The sequence below is a fragment of the Trichoderma asperellum genome, chromosome 6 (genome assembly GCF_020647865.1).
Source record: "Trichoderma asperellum chromosome 6, complete sequence".
NCBI lineage: Eukaryota > Fungi > Ascomycota > Sordariomycetes > Hypocreales > Hypocreaceae > Trichoderma > Trichoderma asperellum.
Genome location: NC_089420.1, coordinates 345101 through 361934, shown reverse-complemented (window position 1 = coordinate 361934; position 16834 = coordinate 345101). Strand labels below are relative to the sequence as shown.

At 51.7% G+C, this 16834-nt stretch overlaps 8 protein-coding genes across 8 annotated transcripts; 2 read left to right on the top strand and 6 right to left on the bottom strand.

Moving 5' to 3' along the window:
* Nucleotides 1-311: 311 nt before the first annotated feature.
* Nucleotides 312-3065, bottom strand: TrAFT101_009580 (uncharacterized protein). Its single transcript, XM_024901903.2, has 2 exons — nt 2730-3065; nt 312-2662 (listed from the first exon to the last, which is right to left on the bottom strand). The coding sequence occupies exons 1-2, from the start codon at nt 2937-2939 to the stop codon at nt 587-589; spliced, it is 2286 nt and encodes a 761-aa protein (XP_024761482.1). The 5' UTR covers nt 2940-3065; the 3' UTR covers nt 312-586.
* Nucleotides 3066-3211: 146 nt separating this feature from the next.
* Nucleotides 3212-4465, top strand: TrAFT101_009579 (uncharacterized protein). Its single transcript, XM_024903880.2, has 2 exons — nt 3212-3389; nt 3454-4465. The coding sequence occupies exons 1-2, from the start codon at nt 3355-3357 to the stop codon at nt 4118-4120; spliced, it is 702 nt and encodes a 233-aa protein (XP_024761483.1). The 5' UTR covers nt 3212-3354; the 3' UTR covers nt 4121-4465.
* On the bottom strand, nt 4287-4923 carry TrAFT101_009578 (uncharacterized protein). Its single transcript, XM_024905547.2, has 2 exons — nt 4546-4923; nt 4287-4491 (listed from the first exon to the last, which is right to left on the bottom strand). The coding sequence occupies exon 1, from the start codon at nt 4803-4805 to the stop codon at nt 4569-4571; it is 237 nt and encodes a 78-aa protein (XP_024761484.1). The 5' UTR covers nt 4806-4923; the 3' UTR covers nt 4287-4491; nt 4546-4568.
* Nucleotides 4924-5069: 146 nt separating this feature from the next.
* Nucleotides 5070-6598, bottom strand: TrAFT101_009577 (uncharacterized protein). Its single transcript, XM_024908101.2, has one exon. The coding sequence runs from the start codon at nt 6444-6446 to the stop codon at nt 5163-5165; it is 1284 nt and encodes a 427-aa protein (XP_024761485.1). The 5' UTR covers nt 6447-6598; the 3' UTR covers nt 5070-5162.
* A 110-nt stretch (nt 6599-6708) lies between these two features.
* On the bottom strand, nt 6709-9396 carry TrAFT101_009576 (uncharacterized protein). Its single transcript, XM_024900090.2, has 2 exons — nt 8802-9396; nt 6709-8711 (listed from the first exon to the last, which is right to left on the bottom strand). The coding sequence occupies exons 1-2, from the start codon at nt 9052-9054 to the stop codon at nt 7006-7008; spliced, it is 1959 nt and encodes a 652-aa protein (XP_024761486.2). The 5' UTR covers nt 9055-9396; the 3' UTR covers nt 6709-7005.
* Nucleotides 9397-10587: 1191 nt separating this feature from the next.
* TrAFT101_009575 (uncharacterized protein) lies at nt 10588-12042 on the bottom strand. Its single transcript, XM_024908102.2, has one exon. It carries the CDS (start codon nt 11665-11667, stop codon nt 10840-10842), a length of 828 nt encoding a protein of 275 aa, XP_024761487.1. The 5' UTR covers nt 11668-12042; the 3' UTR covers nt 10588-10839.
* Nucleotides 12043-12382: 340 nt separating this feature from the next.
* On the bottom strand, nt 12383-15632 carry TrAFT101_009574 (uncharacterized protein). Its single transcript, XM_024908103.2, has 4 exons — nt 15218-15632; nt 15080-15160; nt 12925-14984; nt 12383-12842 (listed from the first exon to the last, which is right to left on the bottom strand). The coding sequence occupies exons 1-4, from the start codon at nt 15237-15239 to the stop codon at nt 12750-12752; spliced, it is 2256 nt and encodes a 751-aa protein (XP_024761488.2). The 5' UTR covers nt 15240-15632; the 3' UTR covers nt 12383-12749.
* On the top strand, nt 15328-16783 carry TrAFT101_009573 (mitochondrial 37S ribosomal protein bS21m). Its single transcript, XM_024910609.2, has 2 exons — nt 15328-15776; nt 15838-16783. Coding segments are annotated over exons 1-2 (711 nt in total). The 5' UTR covers nt 15328-15774; the 3' UTR covers nt 16547-16783.
* Nucleotides 16784-16834: the final 51 nt, after the last annotated feature.

The window sequence follows — 16834 nt, the reverse complement described above, 5'->3', positions numbered from 1 at the left end:
TCAAATTACACCTAAAAAACATCAATAATCATTACACCAGGGTAGGTGTTTAAGAAGTATTCGCCTTGGAAAAAAAAGAAAGAAAGAAAAAGAAAAGAAGAGAGAAACGAAAAGAAAGAGAAAAAAGAAAGAAAGATTTATCTACTGCCGCTTCAGGATCAATCTGTAAATATATAGGACGCCACAGCTGCTCAAAATGCTTTGCATGTTATATACCCCATCCAATTCTATGCCTACCTATGTCATTACGTTAAAAAGAACAATGCGCTATGCTTCTTGATCTCTCACAAGCACTGCAGAAAGCTCAGTCATGGTAATGCAGTCCCTGTCTAGGGTATATTCATACTATTCATACAATCTTTCTGTTGCCTCCCTACAATCATATTTATCGTACAGTGCTTTGGTGCTCTAAGTTGCTTTTCCTGTTTTCCCATACAAAGGCATCATATCCTGGTAAAATTCCAAACTAATCCCACACTCCAAGTCTAATCATTACCCAAAATATAGAGGAAAGTAGGGGATACATGGCTAAAATGGAATAAAAAAAAAATAAAAAGTGATGGGCAGTATGTAGGCTGGTATTCCATCATGCAGCGGGCAGTCCTTGTTTTGCCCCCTCAGGCACTTCATCAATCACCAAATCATCATCCGGGTGGTGCTCCGCCTCTTCTACATCTCCTTCACCAATCGCAGATCTGCTCGCGTTGCGAGACTTGACCTGCTGGCGCTTGCTCTCTCGCTTCCGCTCTAGCTGTTCGTCACTGTAGTTCAGCCACTCCAGCGTCTTCATGAGCTTTTCCTCAACCAATGTCCGCACATGGAAAGCCAGAGCTTGGCTGCGGAACATGCCAGAGTAGCGATAAGAGAGCCACACGTATTGGTTCAAGGCGACGTGCAGTGATTCCAACTTGGAAAGGTATTGCTGGCCGGACCCATGAAAGTCTTCTGGGTTCGTATCTAGGAATTCCAATGGTATTTCCTCAATGTCGAGAAGATCACCCTTTGAGTTCGTGGCTACGACCTTGGCCAGAGCTCGGAGAACATCCACAGCTCGCTCAGCACGGAGCGCAACAGGTAAGTAGCAGAAGGTTAGCCTGTCGTGAATCGTAAGCGGGATATCCTGAATAATGTCTGCGATTTCCAAGATATCGGATCCGAGGCCCATCTTGTACAACGAGCTGACTGTTGCCGTTTCTTGGATTCTTTTGAGAATATAGGATAAAGGAGTATCTGGGGGAAAATATGAAGCAAATCGCTCCACGATGCCTGCAGGAGGCTGGATGCAGGCTGCCTGAATGTCCTCCACAGTTCTCTGAAATGCTCTTTGTACACTCCGCAAATCAGCCCGTTCCATGGTGGTGACGAGACCGACTTTCCCCGATTCATCCGTCGAGCCATCGGGATTCTGGGCTGATCTATAACGTCCTGCTCGGCCGCCAATCTGCTTGATTTCGGGGAAAGTCAGTAGCCGATTTTGACTGCCGTCAAATTTCGTGACAGACTCCATAATGACACGGCGAATTTCAAGATTTAATCCCATGCCAATCGCATCGCTAGCAACAACAAAATCATAGTCGTTGTCAGGGTCATTGAATAAAGCTGCTTGCTGGGCCCGAACCTCTGGGGGCAAGGATCCGTAGATGATTGCACAACGCCGTCCTGTCTTCAGCTCTATGCTTTTTTTCAAAGCATGGAGATTCACACGGCTAAATCCGACAATCGCATCTCCCTTCTGCAGCAGGCCGTAGTCGTTGTCAAGTGCCTTGTCCATTGTCTTGAGAGGACTCAAACGCTCATAGCGATGAACAACACACTTGTCACCAATGCTGGCGCACATTTGTTGTATAACCTTTACAGCCCGCTCTTCGCCGCAAACGTGAACCTCTTTAGCCTGTACACCCAGCACGGCTGCGGTCCAGGCATTTCCACGATCAGCGTCAGCAATCATTTGGATCTCGTCAATAACGGCGACGTCGAAGCGGGTGTTTAGCGGAATCATCTCAACCGTGCAGCTCGAAAAGTACTGGTCTGTGTTTTCAGGGATGCGCACTTCTTCGCCTGTAATGAGAGCGCAGGGGATATTCTTTGCCTTGAAGCGCTGGTAGACTTCAGTGGCGAGAAGTCGAAGGGGGCCAGCGTAGACTCCACACTTGGAGTTCTCAAGCGCCTTGAGCGCATTGTACGTCTTGCCAGAGTTGGTAGGCCCAACGTGGACATGGATGGTGCGCTGCATCGTCCGCGTCGCAGGAAACCACTCGTAGGGGAATCGAAAGTCTAGCAGGCGCTTGTGGCTATCCTCAATGTTCTTGGAGAAGCGCTGGCCGAAAATGAAGGACTGAAAGGAATAGTGGACCTCTTTGGTGAGGCCCTTGATGTCTCCGGAAACAAACGCATCGCGCAGATTCCAAAACAGAGGATTCTTATCACGGCGAGTGATTCCCTTTTCTGCCAGAGAAAATGCATGGTCAATGGCATCCATAAAGACGGCCGCGTGGCGACTCAGCTCATCTTCACTGAAGGTGACGCCAACCCGTGCTGCCCCCAGCTTGTTCAGAACCAGTTGAAAGCGATGAAGGACGGTAGAGCGAAAGAGTTTGTGGCGTCCAGAATATTTGCCAAAGTCAAGCCGCAGCCTCGTGTTGGGGTCGTGGCCATGGCTAACCTGAATCCAAGCGTATAAGCATGAGCCTTCACTCGCTTCCTTTTGTATAAGTGGTGGTGCAACTTACTGAATCAACTCGGGAGTGAGGCAGAGGCTTTGAGGGCAACTTTGAGAGCGCGGCGGCCAAACTTCCCTTGTTTACTGTCGGTTTTTGCTTCACGGCCTGTGTCTTGGGAGGAAAAGCCCGCCAATGGCCGGATGTCGTTGAGAGATGCCGCCGCAGATATGATGCTCCAAGTTGGCGTCTGACAGCGCCGTTCTGGGCCACGGCTCTCATGACGGCAGAGTAGAGACAGCCAGGATCATGATACAGCCGTGAGACAAGAAGAAATTGAGATCGCCAGCAGCGCTTCTTCCCTTTCAACAGTCACGGCACGCCTACCCTACAAATATATATTCCTGAGATTTTCATGCAGCGTCTTCATCGCCATTCACGGATTTTTCTCGGCGGCGGATTAGCGTTTGGCCGCGGACCTGCAGCCAAGATGGCAAACTGTGGATGAAGTTTCGTCATAGTTTCACCCTCGTTCGCACCTGAGCTCGCCGCTTTTAGCCTCTCCATCCTAGTCTTACAACGCCCAGGCAACTGAATTTCGTCGATTGCGCGCTCCCACTTTCTTTATCCTCCAACACATTCCAAATCCTCAACCTCGAAACATCTCTATTCAGGCGTCGCATCATCCATCGCCGCCATGGCGTCCTCTTCGGCTGCAACTCCGCTCCTTTAGTGCGTTCACGCTCCTTTTCAAGGGATCCCCAGCGCTTTGTCTGCTAACAGATGGCCGCCACAGCTCCTGCATCGCCCACGAGACAACAATCCTATCCGAGTGCACCACGTCTGCCTCCTCACAGACATCTTCGCTCGCCTCTCTAATCTTGCCCAAGATCGAGCACTCGACCCCCCAGAAACTCACTTACACCCACGGCCAGCACCAGATTCACTATGTCTCCGAGGCGCCGTCCGATTATCCTGATCACCCGGCTGCCGGCGGCCTGACCTTTCTCGTCATCGCAGACGGATCGCTCGGCCGTCGCATTCCATTTGGCTACCTATTGGAGATCCGCAAGCGCTTTTTCGAAAAGTTTCCCGAAAGCAGTGACTTTGCCGACATGCCCAACTACGGCGCCGGCTCGTTCAACGCCGAGATGAAGAACCTGATGGTGGAGTTTGGCACGACGAGCGGCGGCATGAACGACGCCATTGGTAATGCCAAGCGCGAGATTGACGATGTTAGAGGCATCATGACCAAGAATATCGAAAGCTTGCTTGAGAGAGGCGAGAGGATTGACCTACTTGTTGACAAGACGGACAGGCTGGGGAACAGCGCTCGAGATTTCCGAGTCCGGAGCCGCGGCCTGAAGCGCCAGATGTGGTGGAAGAACGTCAAGCTTATGGCGCTGCTCATTCTGGTTATAGTTCTTATCCTCATGATAATTATCATCTCGATCAAAGGCTGAGCGCGTGACGCGGTGATGGATTTCTTCTTCTTCTTTCTTCTTTTTATGATTGGAACAGCAAGCCTAGATGCTCTACGTGTATTGATAATAGGGATGTGATGATTTGGGAGTCAAGGGAGATTGTGCGCCTCTTAAGGCATTTTTATTGTTTGTGAATAAACGGGACCTAGGGCTTGGAAGTACTTGAGCTATAGTTGTAATGCGATGCTATTTTCTGTTTCTCTTTTTCAATCTGCAAACAGGTGCTATGGGTATCGCCCTTCTATTATTTATCATTGAAGCTAGCAGATAATACACACTTATCTACTCCATATGGTACCTCAATTGCTTCAACATCCCCAATTGACAGACAACTACATAATAAGAAAAGCCTAGATAGTCAGATTCGATGCTTACAACGCTCTTCTGCACCACCGCAAGCTTACTGTAGATAAAATGCCCCCTTCACTCATAACTTGGGCGCATTCGCACCGCTCCGCGCGTCCTGATAGACGTAGCCCTGCGCCACAGGACTGAACACCGCAGCTGACGCTGTAGTCGGCGAAGCAAGAGATGGCTTACGCAGCCTCTCTGTAAAAAAGACGGGGTGCGTGGTTGATGCGTTGTGGGCTGGCGCGGCGTGCTTATTCCATATTGCTTGCAGCTGAGCAGCGGTTGGGGCGGGCTGGCTGAGAGGATGCGTCATCGCGGAGTCGCTTTAATGTAGCATAAGACTTTAATGTAGCATAAGACTAATTCGAAGGAAAAAAATAAAATGCAATAAAAAGGGTTTTAAGACTGAGTCAATGCGATGAATGAATGGAAAGCGATTGGAGATGAAAAGAGTTTGGCGATTAGCCGGATGAAGTCGCTATGATGGAATTGCTGTTGCGCAGGCTCTTAGGTAAGCCGAGGTTCAATTTCGCAGGTGCGAGATCAGCGCTTGGCGGGAGTTGGAGATGATGAGCATCGCAAAAACAATCTTGATTCTATTTTGACGCTATATTGAATGCAAATCTATATGTATAAAAAAACCAGTTTAAGGTCAAATCCTAATTGTCTATTATTTCTTTTTGCTGCCCTTGCTGCCGCCTTGCTTTTGTTGCTTTTCCTTTTCCTTTTGCTGCTTTTCCCTTTCCTTGCCCTTTTTGATCGCTGCCACCAAGCTCTCCACCTCTGCTGCTTTTTCCTTCTCCTTGTCCACTTCAGCCTGCTTGTCTTCGTTGGCCTTCTTCTGCGCCCTCTTCTTGGCTGCGGACTTCTCCGTCTTTTCAATCAGCGCATCGCTTTCTTCCCAAAGCTTCTTGGCCACTTCGTCATCCTTGACTTCTGATCGAGCAAAGTCCACTTCCATGCACTCCTTGATCAGCCTGCCGCCACCGATACGTCCAAGCGTCCCATCCATTGCGGCGTAAAGAATGGATTGCGCCCCTTTGCTTGGCGACTTGAGCAGAAACCAGGGTATGGCGTAGAAGAACAGGTACAAGACAAGGCCGAAAAGTGAGCCTCGCGTCAGCCACCTTCTCATGCCCGGTGTTCGACTCAGTCCCGGGTCCACAAAGATGACTCGGGTGTTCATGGGCAGCTCGTCGGGGCGCTTGTAAGAGTCTAGGTGTTTCTGGAAGTACTGCCCGAAAACATTGAGCGCGAGCTTGCTTCGTGCGTAGGCAGATCCGGGAGTCCAGCCCTTCTCTACGTTTCCGAGACCATCCTTGAGTGATGGAGATGCGATGTATGACGAACATGTCGCAATGACTACGCGGACATCTCTGTCAAAGGGCTGCGCTTTGAGAGCCGGGCTGAGGATACCCAGCAGATGGAAGTTGGCGAGGAAGTTGACCATCCACGTCTCCTCGATGCCTTCTTCGGTAACCGTCCGTTTCCCGCCTGGGGGCGTCAGGGTCGATGCGCACAGCACAATCATGTCCAGCCTTCGGGGAGGTGCATTGTCGACCCATTTCGTGGCAAACTTGCGAATGCTGTACAGGCTAGATAGGTCGACTTGCTCCGCATAGATCAGGTTGTTGCCCGTCTTGTCTCGGATATCTTGTATAAAGTCGATCAGAAAGGGGTCGGAGCCGGGGACCTGCGTGAGCAAGACCAGTTGCGCGCCACGAGCTGCGAGCTGTTGTGCCACTTCTGCGCCTATGCCGCTCGTGCCGCCCGTCATCATGACGACTCTGCCATGGAGGTTGCGCTCGGCGGGGTTCGTCCTGCCGGAGGTGTAGAGCTTCAAGAGCACGAAGAAGGTCGTGGTGGCGACGACGTAGAAGATGGGCCAGACATTGTCGTGGACGACCTGTGGAAAGCCGTGTTCCAGCAGATAGAAGACGGTCGGCACGGGCATTGTGAATGCGGCGGCCGATGCGTTGGCGGCAACAGCGAATGGGAAGCGGTGATTGGTAGGAGCGTAGATTTCGTCAATTCATGGTCCCGAGTTCTTCAGCACCAGCATCTGATGCAGCGGATTTGCTGACGAAGCTGGCTTCGTTGGAGTCGAAAACGTGGTGGAAGCGATTCAGGAGCTCCCACGTGACACAGCTCCAGTTTAAGGCAGCTTGCTCTTCACCTGCATCAAGAAGTGCTTGCAAAGATATACTCACCAAAAACGTGAATCAATTCAATTTTTTTCAATCTACAGAATAAAATCCATCTGTTTCGTCAAGTATGCGCAGGTGGAAGCTAGAGTTTAAAAGATGACATGCTAATTACATACTAAGTGGTATAGCTAACTGGGTAGGTGGTATAATAACTGCTTAGGACGGACGGCATCATGTCCGCCTGGGGTATGAACATGAAAAACAACATTTCCCATAACTCATCCAGAAGAAAGGGGGAAAGAAAATTCAAAAACAAAAGATGATGAAAAGCCATGGTCGATCTGGTCAATCCTTATAATGCTCGGTTTAGTTTTGCTTCTCCCCCTTGGACTTCTTCTTCTTCTTCTTGCTAATCTCCAGCTTCACAGGGTCACCATTTCGCACCCAAATCTCGCCAATGGGATCGCCTTCGTCTTGCACGCAGATCCATTCTCCAACGCCATATTCTTCGGGTGCGATGCGGACACCGCGACCGCCTCCACCTACAATCAGGTTTCCAGGACGATAGTTCTTGTCCAGCTTCATGCGGCGGATGACGCTGCCGTGGATGCGAGCATTGTTGGGAATATCTCGGACTTCTCCACGCGGCAGCGGCCAGTTGATGGGCTTCCAGGTTCCGTCTCCCTGAAGATCCATTCGCCGGAAGGGCATCCACTCCATTATGTTCCAGGCAGTGACGGCCACCCCTGAGAGGCCGCCGCCATAGACGAGTGAGTCATGAATCCGGGCAAGATGTGCCTTGTGCATCATGTCGAGGAAGACCTGCTTGAAGTCCTTTCCTCCATCATCATCAGCAAGGGTATCGGGGGTTGGGGGGGTTACAAGCTCTCCTCCGTCTTCGTCCTCCTGATTGAGATGAATCTCGGGTCCTTTCTGTTGTCGCTTGCGGCCGCCCTTGGGGCTGTTCTTGGCGCTTTCGTTGTACAAATCGAAGCAATCCAACTCCTGGACCTTCTCTAGGTCAAACTTTAGGCCAGCACGCATAGCCTCGCGGACCATCCATACCAAAGGTACATGGCTTGCATTCTTGTCGTCGGATTCCATTTGCCATCCACCACCCACGTCACCGTGGCCACCAGCAAACCAGACTTCATCAATATCTTGATCACCGCCATCCTCATAATCAATATTGGAGATCTGCTCCGACACATCACAGCCAACTACCGAGACACGGCGATCAGGCCGGGCGCCAGACTTTGACCTGGCCCTATATGGCATGTATTTGCCGCCTTCTGGATTTGCTGACGACTTCCTCTCCCCGGGTGTTACGTGCTTGCTTGGCCGTCTACCTCGGTCCTCGTGGTGAACCTTGTCTGTTCCATCTGTTTCTCCGCCAGGTCCGCTGCTGTGTGGGCGGCCAAGCATGTGCTCCCAATCTTTCCAGTGGCCGTGTGTGGCGCTGTGCCGCTTGTTTGCTTGCTGGTACATCAAATCCTGTCGGAACTTGGCTCGTCGCTCATCAATGCTGACGGCGTGCCGAATTACTCGTGCGCTACTCCGGGCTGTATAAGGGAATTTGCTTCGTTGCATCCAAGCAGTCTCAAAGCGCGGGACAGAGTTGACGGTGTCGAAAAGACCAAGGAAGCGAATCCTGCCAACGGGTCGGGAAAAAGTTTCACGGAAACCTTTCATGAAGTGGTACATTTCGTGCTTCTTCTTCTCTTCCTCTTCCGCGAGCTTCTCGTCTTTATCGCCACCACGACGACTCTGCCAGTTGGCAAAGGCTTTCCAGGCAAATGAAACCAATTCTTCGTTACCGTGAGACAAGAGGCCAACATAATCAAGCATCTCAGCCAGAAAGCGTGCAATGTACGCGCCGCGGCTGAAGCCAAACATGTAAATTTCATCTCCGGGATTGTAGAATCTCATGAGGAAACGGTACCCTCCCACGACATGCTGATCAAAGGAAGAACCAATCGCTGAATCCTTGGCCTTCTGGTACCATGATCGAATGCGTGCTTTCGTGCCAGTATGTGTAAGCGAACTGGACACGACATAGGTGCCAATGCCCGCTGGTTATGAGTGTTAGTCAAGTCCATCAGCTCATAAGAGCGACTTTGCGTGAGGGCGCACGCGTTGGCTGCTACTGTCAAAGCACTTACGCTGGTAGTAGTGATACTGATCATCGGCAGTCCGATCAAGCATACGAAATATCTTGAGAATGTTGCTGTCACTTTCATCGCCATGGAACTTGTTGCCCGTGCCGTCAAAGCAAAGAATCAGCTTCCTCGCAACTCTGTCCCGTGGCGTGGGACTTGCTGGGCGTTCCATCATGTTTGTCATGATGTAGTCTAAGCTGGAGCGTTTCTTTGGGTGCTCGGCAGAGCTTGGATCTAGCATGCTGCCAGCAGCCATTATATGTGGGCTCTATTAAAATCAAGCTGACAAAATAGGCAATGTGGAGGATGAGGCGGAGCCAGGGGGCCTTCCGGTACCTGATCACAAGCAAGAAAAAAAAGTGAGAAAGCTAGGCAGAACGAAATTATCATTGTAAGCACAGGGCGCCCGCTCCTTATTATTAGTACTTTTTGATCATGAGAGTGGCTCATCGCGGCCGATGACTACGGAGCGCCGTGCAAACGCGTGTCTTGGATTTTCGCATTAGCTTTCGACTCAGCATCCTGGGTAACACTGCTGCTAACTACTTCTCTGCATTTTGTACGCGGGAAGCTGAGAAGCGGTCGCCTGAAAGGCGCTGATCGCTTCCTTGTCGGGGTGGTGGAGCTGCAACATACTCAAGTGCCGGGGGTTAGCGGCCAATTAAAGACCCCTTTATCTAAGTGATTGGCAGAAGGCCGAGATTGGGGGCAGTCTTTGAGATTCATGGATTCATGACATTACGCGCTGCAAACCAGACAGAGCGGGGGAGAGCTGCAGAAAGATACGCTATTCTCATGCATGTCTCAGAGCCTCATACAATCGGCCAGTGAGCGACGATGATTATATGGATAACTCTGCCGCTCGATATTATTCGGCCAGTTATATGATGAGAATTCGAGAGAATGGCGGACCACCTTGGCTGCGGCTGAGATGTAGTCTGCAGACAAACTACAGGGAAGTGAAAGATTGTCACATCGGCCAGCTGCACGAATCCATCCAGCACTTTGTCTCTGGGCGAGTTCTTTTTGTCTCTCTGTGCTACGTATCTCTGCATGGCTTTGCGCTAAAAGGGGGCCACACAACTGTTGTCTCTCTGTGTCTCTCTGTCTCTCTGCCTCTCCACTTACGACATAATTTCTGGGACATTGTTTGGCCTGAGGTTTGTGAAACATGCTTATTTTCGGAAAGTTTTTATCACTTCATGCACACGGTTGTACAGTAATCCTCCGTGTGTTCTAAATCGAGGACTGATGGTGCTACTCTACTTCTGGTCTTTGAGCGCCCCAAAAGAGGCTTCTCAAGGTCTCCGCAACGGGCCGTGCCTAGAACTGTTTGGGTGTAAGAGCAATTTCGCAGCATGCGTCCATTGGCTAATGGCAGGTTTCATTCTCCACACATGTTGGATCTCTTAATTACGCCAGTTGCTGGGCCTGGGCTTGTGTTGATCTCGAATCCCTGGATTGCCTGCAGCCGATCGGCCATTTTAGTTGGAAGATCCAGCAAAATGTCTCGGACTTTGATCGACTCTTGGGAAGGGAAGCCGGAATCTGGGTAGAATGCGTGCGTATGGCTATGTGGAAAAGCGTGTGAGGGTGTTGCGAAGATCCTCCCAGCTTGCTGGATCGCTATTATTCAAGTTGGGAATCCAAATAGAGCTCCGGAGTACACACTCCGCACTCGTGCCTGGTACTCTAACCAAGGCGAGAGCAGTGTACTTTGCACGCATAGCACTGCTGCTCTGACCGCCTATATTAACAAAGCATATGTCGGCTGCATATATTCTTAGACAAGGGATGCTAGCTATAGGCAGCTTCGTACATGCGAGATTATTTGCTGGGCAGGACGGAGCTTTGCTATACTAACATGCCAACACTAGACGAGTCATATGTACATTTCGAAATACGGAGTATGGTGTCTGCTGCGATCGATCCTCAACCTGCTCATATGTATTGCATCACCAAGACGCATAGACTGAGACATTCCACCATACAATTTCCTGCTAGACGGACAGAGGGGGCACCATGACAGGTTCTTTCCATCTCATAGCTTGCTATCCTTCCAGATCGGCTTCCTCTTCTCTACAAAGGCCCGCAAGCCTTCCGTCATGTTGTCTCCCCCGTCCATCTGAGGGTAGACTTCTGCTAGGACGCGATCGGTGCTCTCCTTGGGATTCTCTGGCTCCCAGCCACCCTGCAGGCCCTCGCGAACCACGATGACGGAGTCTGGAGAGTTATTGGCCAGCTCAATGGCCCATTGGAGGGCCTCGCCAACCACGTCGCCGCCGCGCACAATCACATGGTTGACCAGTCCCCACCGCAACATCTCATCGGCCTTGTAGATTCTGCCCAGCAGGGCCATCTCGGATGCGCGCTGCATGCCGACGGAGCGAATGAGACGAGGTAGCGCGCCCTGAATCGGCACTACGCCGCGGGCAACCTCTGGCAGCGCAAAGCGGGCATCGACAGTGGCGATGACCATGTCGGTGTTGATGATCATCTCCATGCCGCCGCCCAGGCACAGGCCGTTGACAGCGGCGATGATGGGCTTCTTGCCGCGGCGGTTGCTGAGTCCGCCAAATCCGCTCTCGGGCGTCTTCTTGGACTGTTCCTCCGGGTGGGCATTGCGTTCGTTCCACTCCTTGAGATCCGCGCCAGCACAAAAAGCCCGGCCCATGCCGGTGATGATGGCGCACCGCAGCGAGGGCTCGGCGTCGTACCACTTCCAGAGGCGCTCGAGCTGGAAGTGCATGTCGTTGCGGATGCAGTTGAGCTGCTTGGGGCGGTTGATGGTCACGAGGAGTATGTGTGGACGAGGCGCGGTGACGATGACATCGTCGACCTTTGGGGGTGAGCTGATTGATTTGGCCATTGTGATCTCTTTTTTATGCCCTCTCTTTTTTTATTTCTCTTTTTTTGGTCTCCAATTCTGCTCTTCAGCTTTCTGGTTTCATTAAAGGGGGTGCGAGTGAGGTTGACGGGGTGAGTGGCCGCAGCATATGTTACGCCAGATAACGAATCGAATACCAACAGAATCACTGCTATCTTCTTGTCTCCTTTTTTTCCCTGCTGTCCTCCAGAGGCTTTTCTATCTCATTCAGCGGACGAAAAACGATGAGACCGCGGCTGCAGAATAGATCATGGCGTCGCTGCGGACGCTCAGTTTTGGATATGATTCTTCAGTCGTTCAAACTCACCCGCGTCTGACGGTGTGAATGGGTTGGGCATAAGGGACGGACAGAGACAGACTGGCCGGTTAATGGTTTGGCTACGCGCCTGAGTGGACGGATGCGGTGGGGCCAGCCTCGGCTTTTCGGTCCGTGCTTCTCCTCACTTGATTGAGCCGAGCGGTTGGTGATTTGGGCTTATATGCCGGAGCTTTTTGTGCTGAAGTGGTTGGTGTTTTGTAAAAAAATATTAACAAGGATTTGATGAATATTAGAAGCTGTAAGTTGAGTCTATTTCCAGTATTGTGTTGGACAGCTTTAGTTGATGGCTTCGTAATCCACCATCTAATGTCTAGACGGCAGTACCACCGTAGTTTACGGGCAAGCCCACTTACAACACCTTCAGTATGAAACAATCTCATCAAGTTTAATAATATTACGTATTTATTTACAAAACATTTCCTAGGCTATTTTCAAAATCCCCAGTGCCTGAATTCCCCTCCTAGTTGTACATGTAAAGAGTATTTTTTGGTGTTTTCGGCTCCCCTGTTTTCTTTGCACTTTGCTCTCAATTCGCATATATATACATACGTTTTTCTTTCCTACATTGTTTTATTTCGTAATGGCAGTTGCGTGCACCTCTCTAAATCGAGAGACGGGAGTGCCAAGAATGAATTGAGATAAAAGGGGAAAAAAAAATAAAGAAGCAACAAATTAATATAGAGAAATTGCCAGAAAAACAACATCCGTGTAGTGGTATCCCATGTCCGAACCGGTACAGCCCTTTTTACGCCGGCAAGCCTCGTTTCTCGCACTCGGTAAAGAAGATGAGCATACGCCAGAGCTTCTTGACCAAATCCTCTGCTTCGTCGTCCAATGCCTATTTTTTTTCACACCATGATTAGTATTCGTAACAAATCACAAGATATTAGAAAGAACGGCAATATTCGGCAAAAACTTACCCCTTCGAGCTCCTCCACCAAAGCACCAGCCGTGCCATGCTTCCGCAAATGCTCCTCCACAGCCTCCACCAGCATCTCCTCCTGCACGCCGAGATACTCCACAATCTTCTTCTCCACAAACGGCCGCAGCTTGTCGCGCACCACTGCGTCGTCCATAAAGTCCCACTTGACCTCCCACGCCCAGAGGCCGTCCTTCTCCGAGGGAATTTCCTGGGCGAGTGCTCGGACGGCCTGCGAGATTTCTTCTTCTGACATGCCTGCGGCTCCAGAGGTGGTGTCCAGCTGGATGGGGATAAGCTGTCGTCTGGTGGACTCGACTTCTTCGTCGTCCAGGAGACCTTCGACTTCGGCGATTGTGCGACGCTGCGGTGCTGCGCGTGAGGCCTGGGCTCTCTGAGCCGCCGCTCCGAGAGAAAGCTTGAATGGCTGCGGTGCGGCGGCAGCAGCAGCAGCTTCGCGCTGCTCCATCTCGCGAGCCTGCTGGTCCAGGAAATCGTCTGCCATGCCCCTAGCATGCTCCAGTCGGGCCTGCTCGCGGTTTCGTTCCACCTTTTCGGCCTGCCGGTCGGCCTCGTCTCTTGCCTCTTCCTCAGCACGATCCGAGTTTCGTTTCCTTGCCCAGCCGGCGCGATCTCGGTAGTAGATGTGTGATTTACGGGCCGCCTCTCGTTCATCATCCCAAGTCTTTTCCCTCTCCAGCTGTTCTTGCTTTCTTCTCTCCAGATTTTCAATGTCGTGTCTTTCTCGTTCCCGCTCTCGCTCCAGTGCAGCCTGTCGTGATCGCTCTCGGTTGACCCATTTCCTCTCTGCTTCCGCATAGATCTTGTCATCCTCAGCCTTCCGTTCAGCCGTATATCTCCTCCAGAGCTCTTCGTCACTGGCGTCGGTATCCTCGTCGTCTCTCCGCATGGACAGATCTGAATTGTTCATTCCTCCATTGACAAAGGCAACTCGGTTGGATCCGCCTTGACCCTTGGGGCCGGAGGGGGCGTTGGGCACCGATACGCCTCGAGGTCCTAGGGGCACATTGTTTGAGTTCCTCGGTGGTGAAGCAAGTCTTGATCGGCCAGCGCCGTTGCGTCGTCGTTCCATCTCCTCGAGCTCCTCTTCTCGCTGCAGGCGCTCCATGTCCCGTTGATTGCTACGCTCACGGAAGGCAGCAATCTCTCCAGCAACAACTTCTCGCATCTCAGGGGGAATATCTGCCAGCTCGTCTTCCTGTGCCAAGGGTATATTGACCACCTCCACGTTCTCCTCAGTCTCCGTATTGCCCATAGCAACATCGCCGTTAGTATCGGCTGTCTCGACCACAGGAGGATAGAAGAGCTCTCGGATAACCTGTTTCAGCGCAGTGCGGGCGCTCTCTATTCTCTGCTCAAAGGATGCATCGTCCCCTTTGCCCTCTTTATATGTCTCCAGATAACTGAGCGATGTGGCATCCACAGCCACTTGCAATTTTATCTTCTCAACATCCTCAAAGGAGTCGTCGGCTGGCGGATCACTAGTACTCGGCTGCTTCTTAGTGGGGATTTGGACCTCTTCTTCACTCAGGAGCTTGACCGCAGCTGCCAGAGAATCAAAGTCCTCGTACAAGGCGAAGCCGAATTTGGTTCCCTTCCTCTCTTCCGACGTGCTATCCGACGGATCCCAGCGTCTCAACTTACCGACGGCCCCAAGAAGCTTCTTGGTGCCCTCGTCGCCGCCCAGTCCCTCCGGGATTTGATGTAGGAAGATCGTTCGTAGTTTCTCGTCGCTCGTGGGAGGCAGTAGCGTCTGCATGCTCTCTCTCGCTGCCATTCGCCCTTGGTCTGATCCTCTTTCCATACCAAGCCCAGCTCTTCCTCCAGACTGTGCTGGTCGGTCATCGGATCTGCCGCCGCCGCCGGCTGACGCTCCTGTACCCAGTCGAATCACGGGCGCGTTGAAGTTGATGTTCGGCATGTTGGTCGGGGCTTGGAAGGGCGGCAGGCCACTTGGACGATTAGCTTGGGGCACGTTGGCTTGCTGGAAGCCCGGCGGAGGGGCCATTCCCGGGGCAGAAGACATGCCTGGTGGAGGTCCTGGAGAGAGATCATGTTAGCACCTGACAGGCAGTAATCGTGATGATGGGAGACGGGACATGGGACATGGGACATGGCAGATGGGAGGTGCATACCTAACCCAGGAGGAGCGGCCATTCCAGGCGCCGCTCCAGGATAGCCATATCCAGGTGGCGCGCCATAGGGATTGTGCGGAGCTGAGACTCTATTAGCTGATGCGTAGCGAGCATAAGGCTGGCCGCGATGCTGTGTACCTCCATACGGATTGTAGGCCATGGTGACGGACTAGGCTCTGCGATTCAGAGCAGCGTCACGCCGGCAGGTCGTAGAGGCGAATTGGGCGTGTCCGTCCGCGGGTTCGATGTTCGCGCCGCTAGAGGGTAGAACGTATCCAAGGCAAAAAAGAAAACAGGGTTTCGGTGAGTATGTAGGCAGCTCGTTGATAAGCAGTCTCCAGCAAAAAGCAGCTTCAAATTGCAGGGTTCTCAGATTGCATTGAAGCGCGACGACAAAGGAGACAATTTCGACGCAGTGCCAACATGCGAATAGCCTCGCAGTAGGAATTTCCGTTCGGCGGGCTCGAGATTTTTTTCCGCCAGGGCTGGGGTGTCGAGATCTGTTGTTGGTTTCTCCGATCTGCAGGTTCGAATTGCGGCTCCATTGACTTTCGGCAGATAAGTTGAAGTGCAGAGGCGCCCCGCATCAAAGTTAATCCGCCCGCAGCTTTTTGCAACGACCTTTTGCGAGATCGAGACCTTTTGGCCTGGATAGCGAACGAGTCGAGTCGCAGGAGCCATTGAAGACGGCAAAGATGTGCGTTTTGCTTGTTTGCTCGATAAGATGATCTTCTCAGTTTCGCTGACTTTTATCACAGGGCTTCGACCTCCAGATATGGCAGCATGATGCTGTCTAGAATTGCTGCCCCGGCGCAGGCCCGCGCATTTTCCACATCGCTGGCTGTGCGATTCAATGCCTCCAGACCGCGCTTCAATGAGAGAATAAACCCTCTCGTCGGCAACTTCGTTCCTCCTACGCCAGCTCCTAAACCTGCCGCAGCACCAAAGGCCCAGCCCGAAACAACCACCAAGACAGCAGAGCCCAGCGCCGAATTCACGCCACCACCCCCACCACCGCCTCCCGCCGCTGAATCAGAATCTCCGTCATCGTCTGAGACTTCAAAATCCAAATTCCCCTACAATGCCGCCGAGTCATCCACCAGCTCCTTCAACTTCGACATTGCCGAAATCGTCGCCGCCAGATCTGCCGCCTACGGCCAGTCCCTCAACGTCGGCGATCCTCTCCAGCGCCCCAAGATCCGCACCGAAGCCGTCACCGGCCGCACCGTCTTTATCCAGGACCGCCTGTCTCCCACGTCGGCTCCTACGCCTGCCGTGGCTATTCGTGTGCTGGAGAGGATGTGCCGAGACCAAAAGGTCCGGAACAAGTACCACTCGCAGAAGTTTCACGAGAGAAAAGGATTGAAGAAGAAGAGACTGAGGAGTCAGCGATGGAGAGCGAGATTCAAGACGGGATTCAAGGCTGCTGTTAGCAAGGTTATGGAGTTGAAGAAGCAGGGCTGGTAAAGGAGGGGGGAAAGGCTTGTAGAGAGTTAAGTTATGGTCCCTGGTGTATATGATGAAAGATGGGTAGGGAAGAAAAAAGGTGCGTCTGGAAAATGCGATGTAAGACGAACTATATATACATGTACAATATGATAGATGGAATTGAAAACACGCCTATATGTAAAATAATATAAAGCGTTGTTATGAGAAGGAAATCAATGAAGAAAAAAGATACAAAGGAATGGAAAGAGAGGCGCCATTTTCACTCTGTGCTAGTGGTTGTGTTGTGTTGTGTTGTGTTATATTTTA

Excerpts from the sequence above, each read along its gene's own strand:
- TrAFT101_009580 (XM_024901903.2), bottom strand. The coding sequence starts at position 2,939 with ATGAGAGCCGTGGCCCAGAACGGCGCTGTCAGACGCCAACTTGGAGCA. Across the intron at positions 2,663-2,729 it reads CTCACTCCCGAGTTGATTCA|GTTAGCCATGGCCACGACCC; the intron begins GTAAGTTGCACC and ends GCTTGGATTCAG.
- TrAFT101_009579 (XM_024903880.2), top strand. The coding sequence starts at position 3,355 with ATGGCGTCCTCTTCGGCTGCAACTCCGCTCCTTTA. Across the intron at positions 3,390-3,453 it reads GCTGCAACTCCGCTCCTTTA|CTCCTGCATCGCCCACGAGA; the intron begins GTGCGTTCACGC and ends TGGCCGCCACAG.
- TrAFT101_009578 (XM_024905547.2), bottom strand. The coding sequence starts at position 4,805 with ATGACGCATCCTCTCAGCCAGCCCGCCCCAACCGCTGCTCAGCTGCAA.
- TrAFT101_009577 (XM_024908101.2), bottom strand. The coding sequence starts at position 6,446 with ATGCCCGTGCCGACCGTCTTCTATCTGCTGGAACACGGCTTTCCACAG.
- TrAFT101_009576 (XM_024900090.2), bottom strand. The coding sequence starts at position 9,054 with ATGGCTGCTGGCAGCATGCTAGATCCAAGCTCTGCCGAGCACCCAAAG. Across the intron at positions 8,712-8,801 it reads TCAGTATCACTACTACCAGC|CGGGCATTGGCACCTATGTC; the intron begins GTAAGTGCTTTG and ends ACTCATAACCAG.
- TrAFT101_009575 (XM_024908102.2), bottom strand. The coding sequence starts at position 11,667 with ATGGCCAAATCAATCAGCTCACCCCCAAAGGTCGACGATGTCATCGTC.
- TrAFT101_009574 (XM_024908103.2), bottom strand. The coding sequence starts at position 15,239 with ATGGCCTACAATCCGTATGGAG. Across the intron at positions 15,161-15,217 it reads GGCCTACAATCCGTATGGAG|CTCCGCACAATCCCTATGGC; the intron begins GTACACAGCATC and ends ATAGAGTCTCAG. Across the intron at positions 12,843-12,924 it reads TGGTGGAGGAGCTCGAAGGG|GCATTGGACGACGAAGCAGA; the intron begins GTAAGTTTTTGC and ends GAAAAAAAATAG.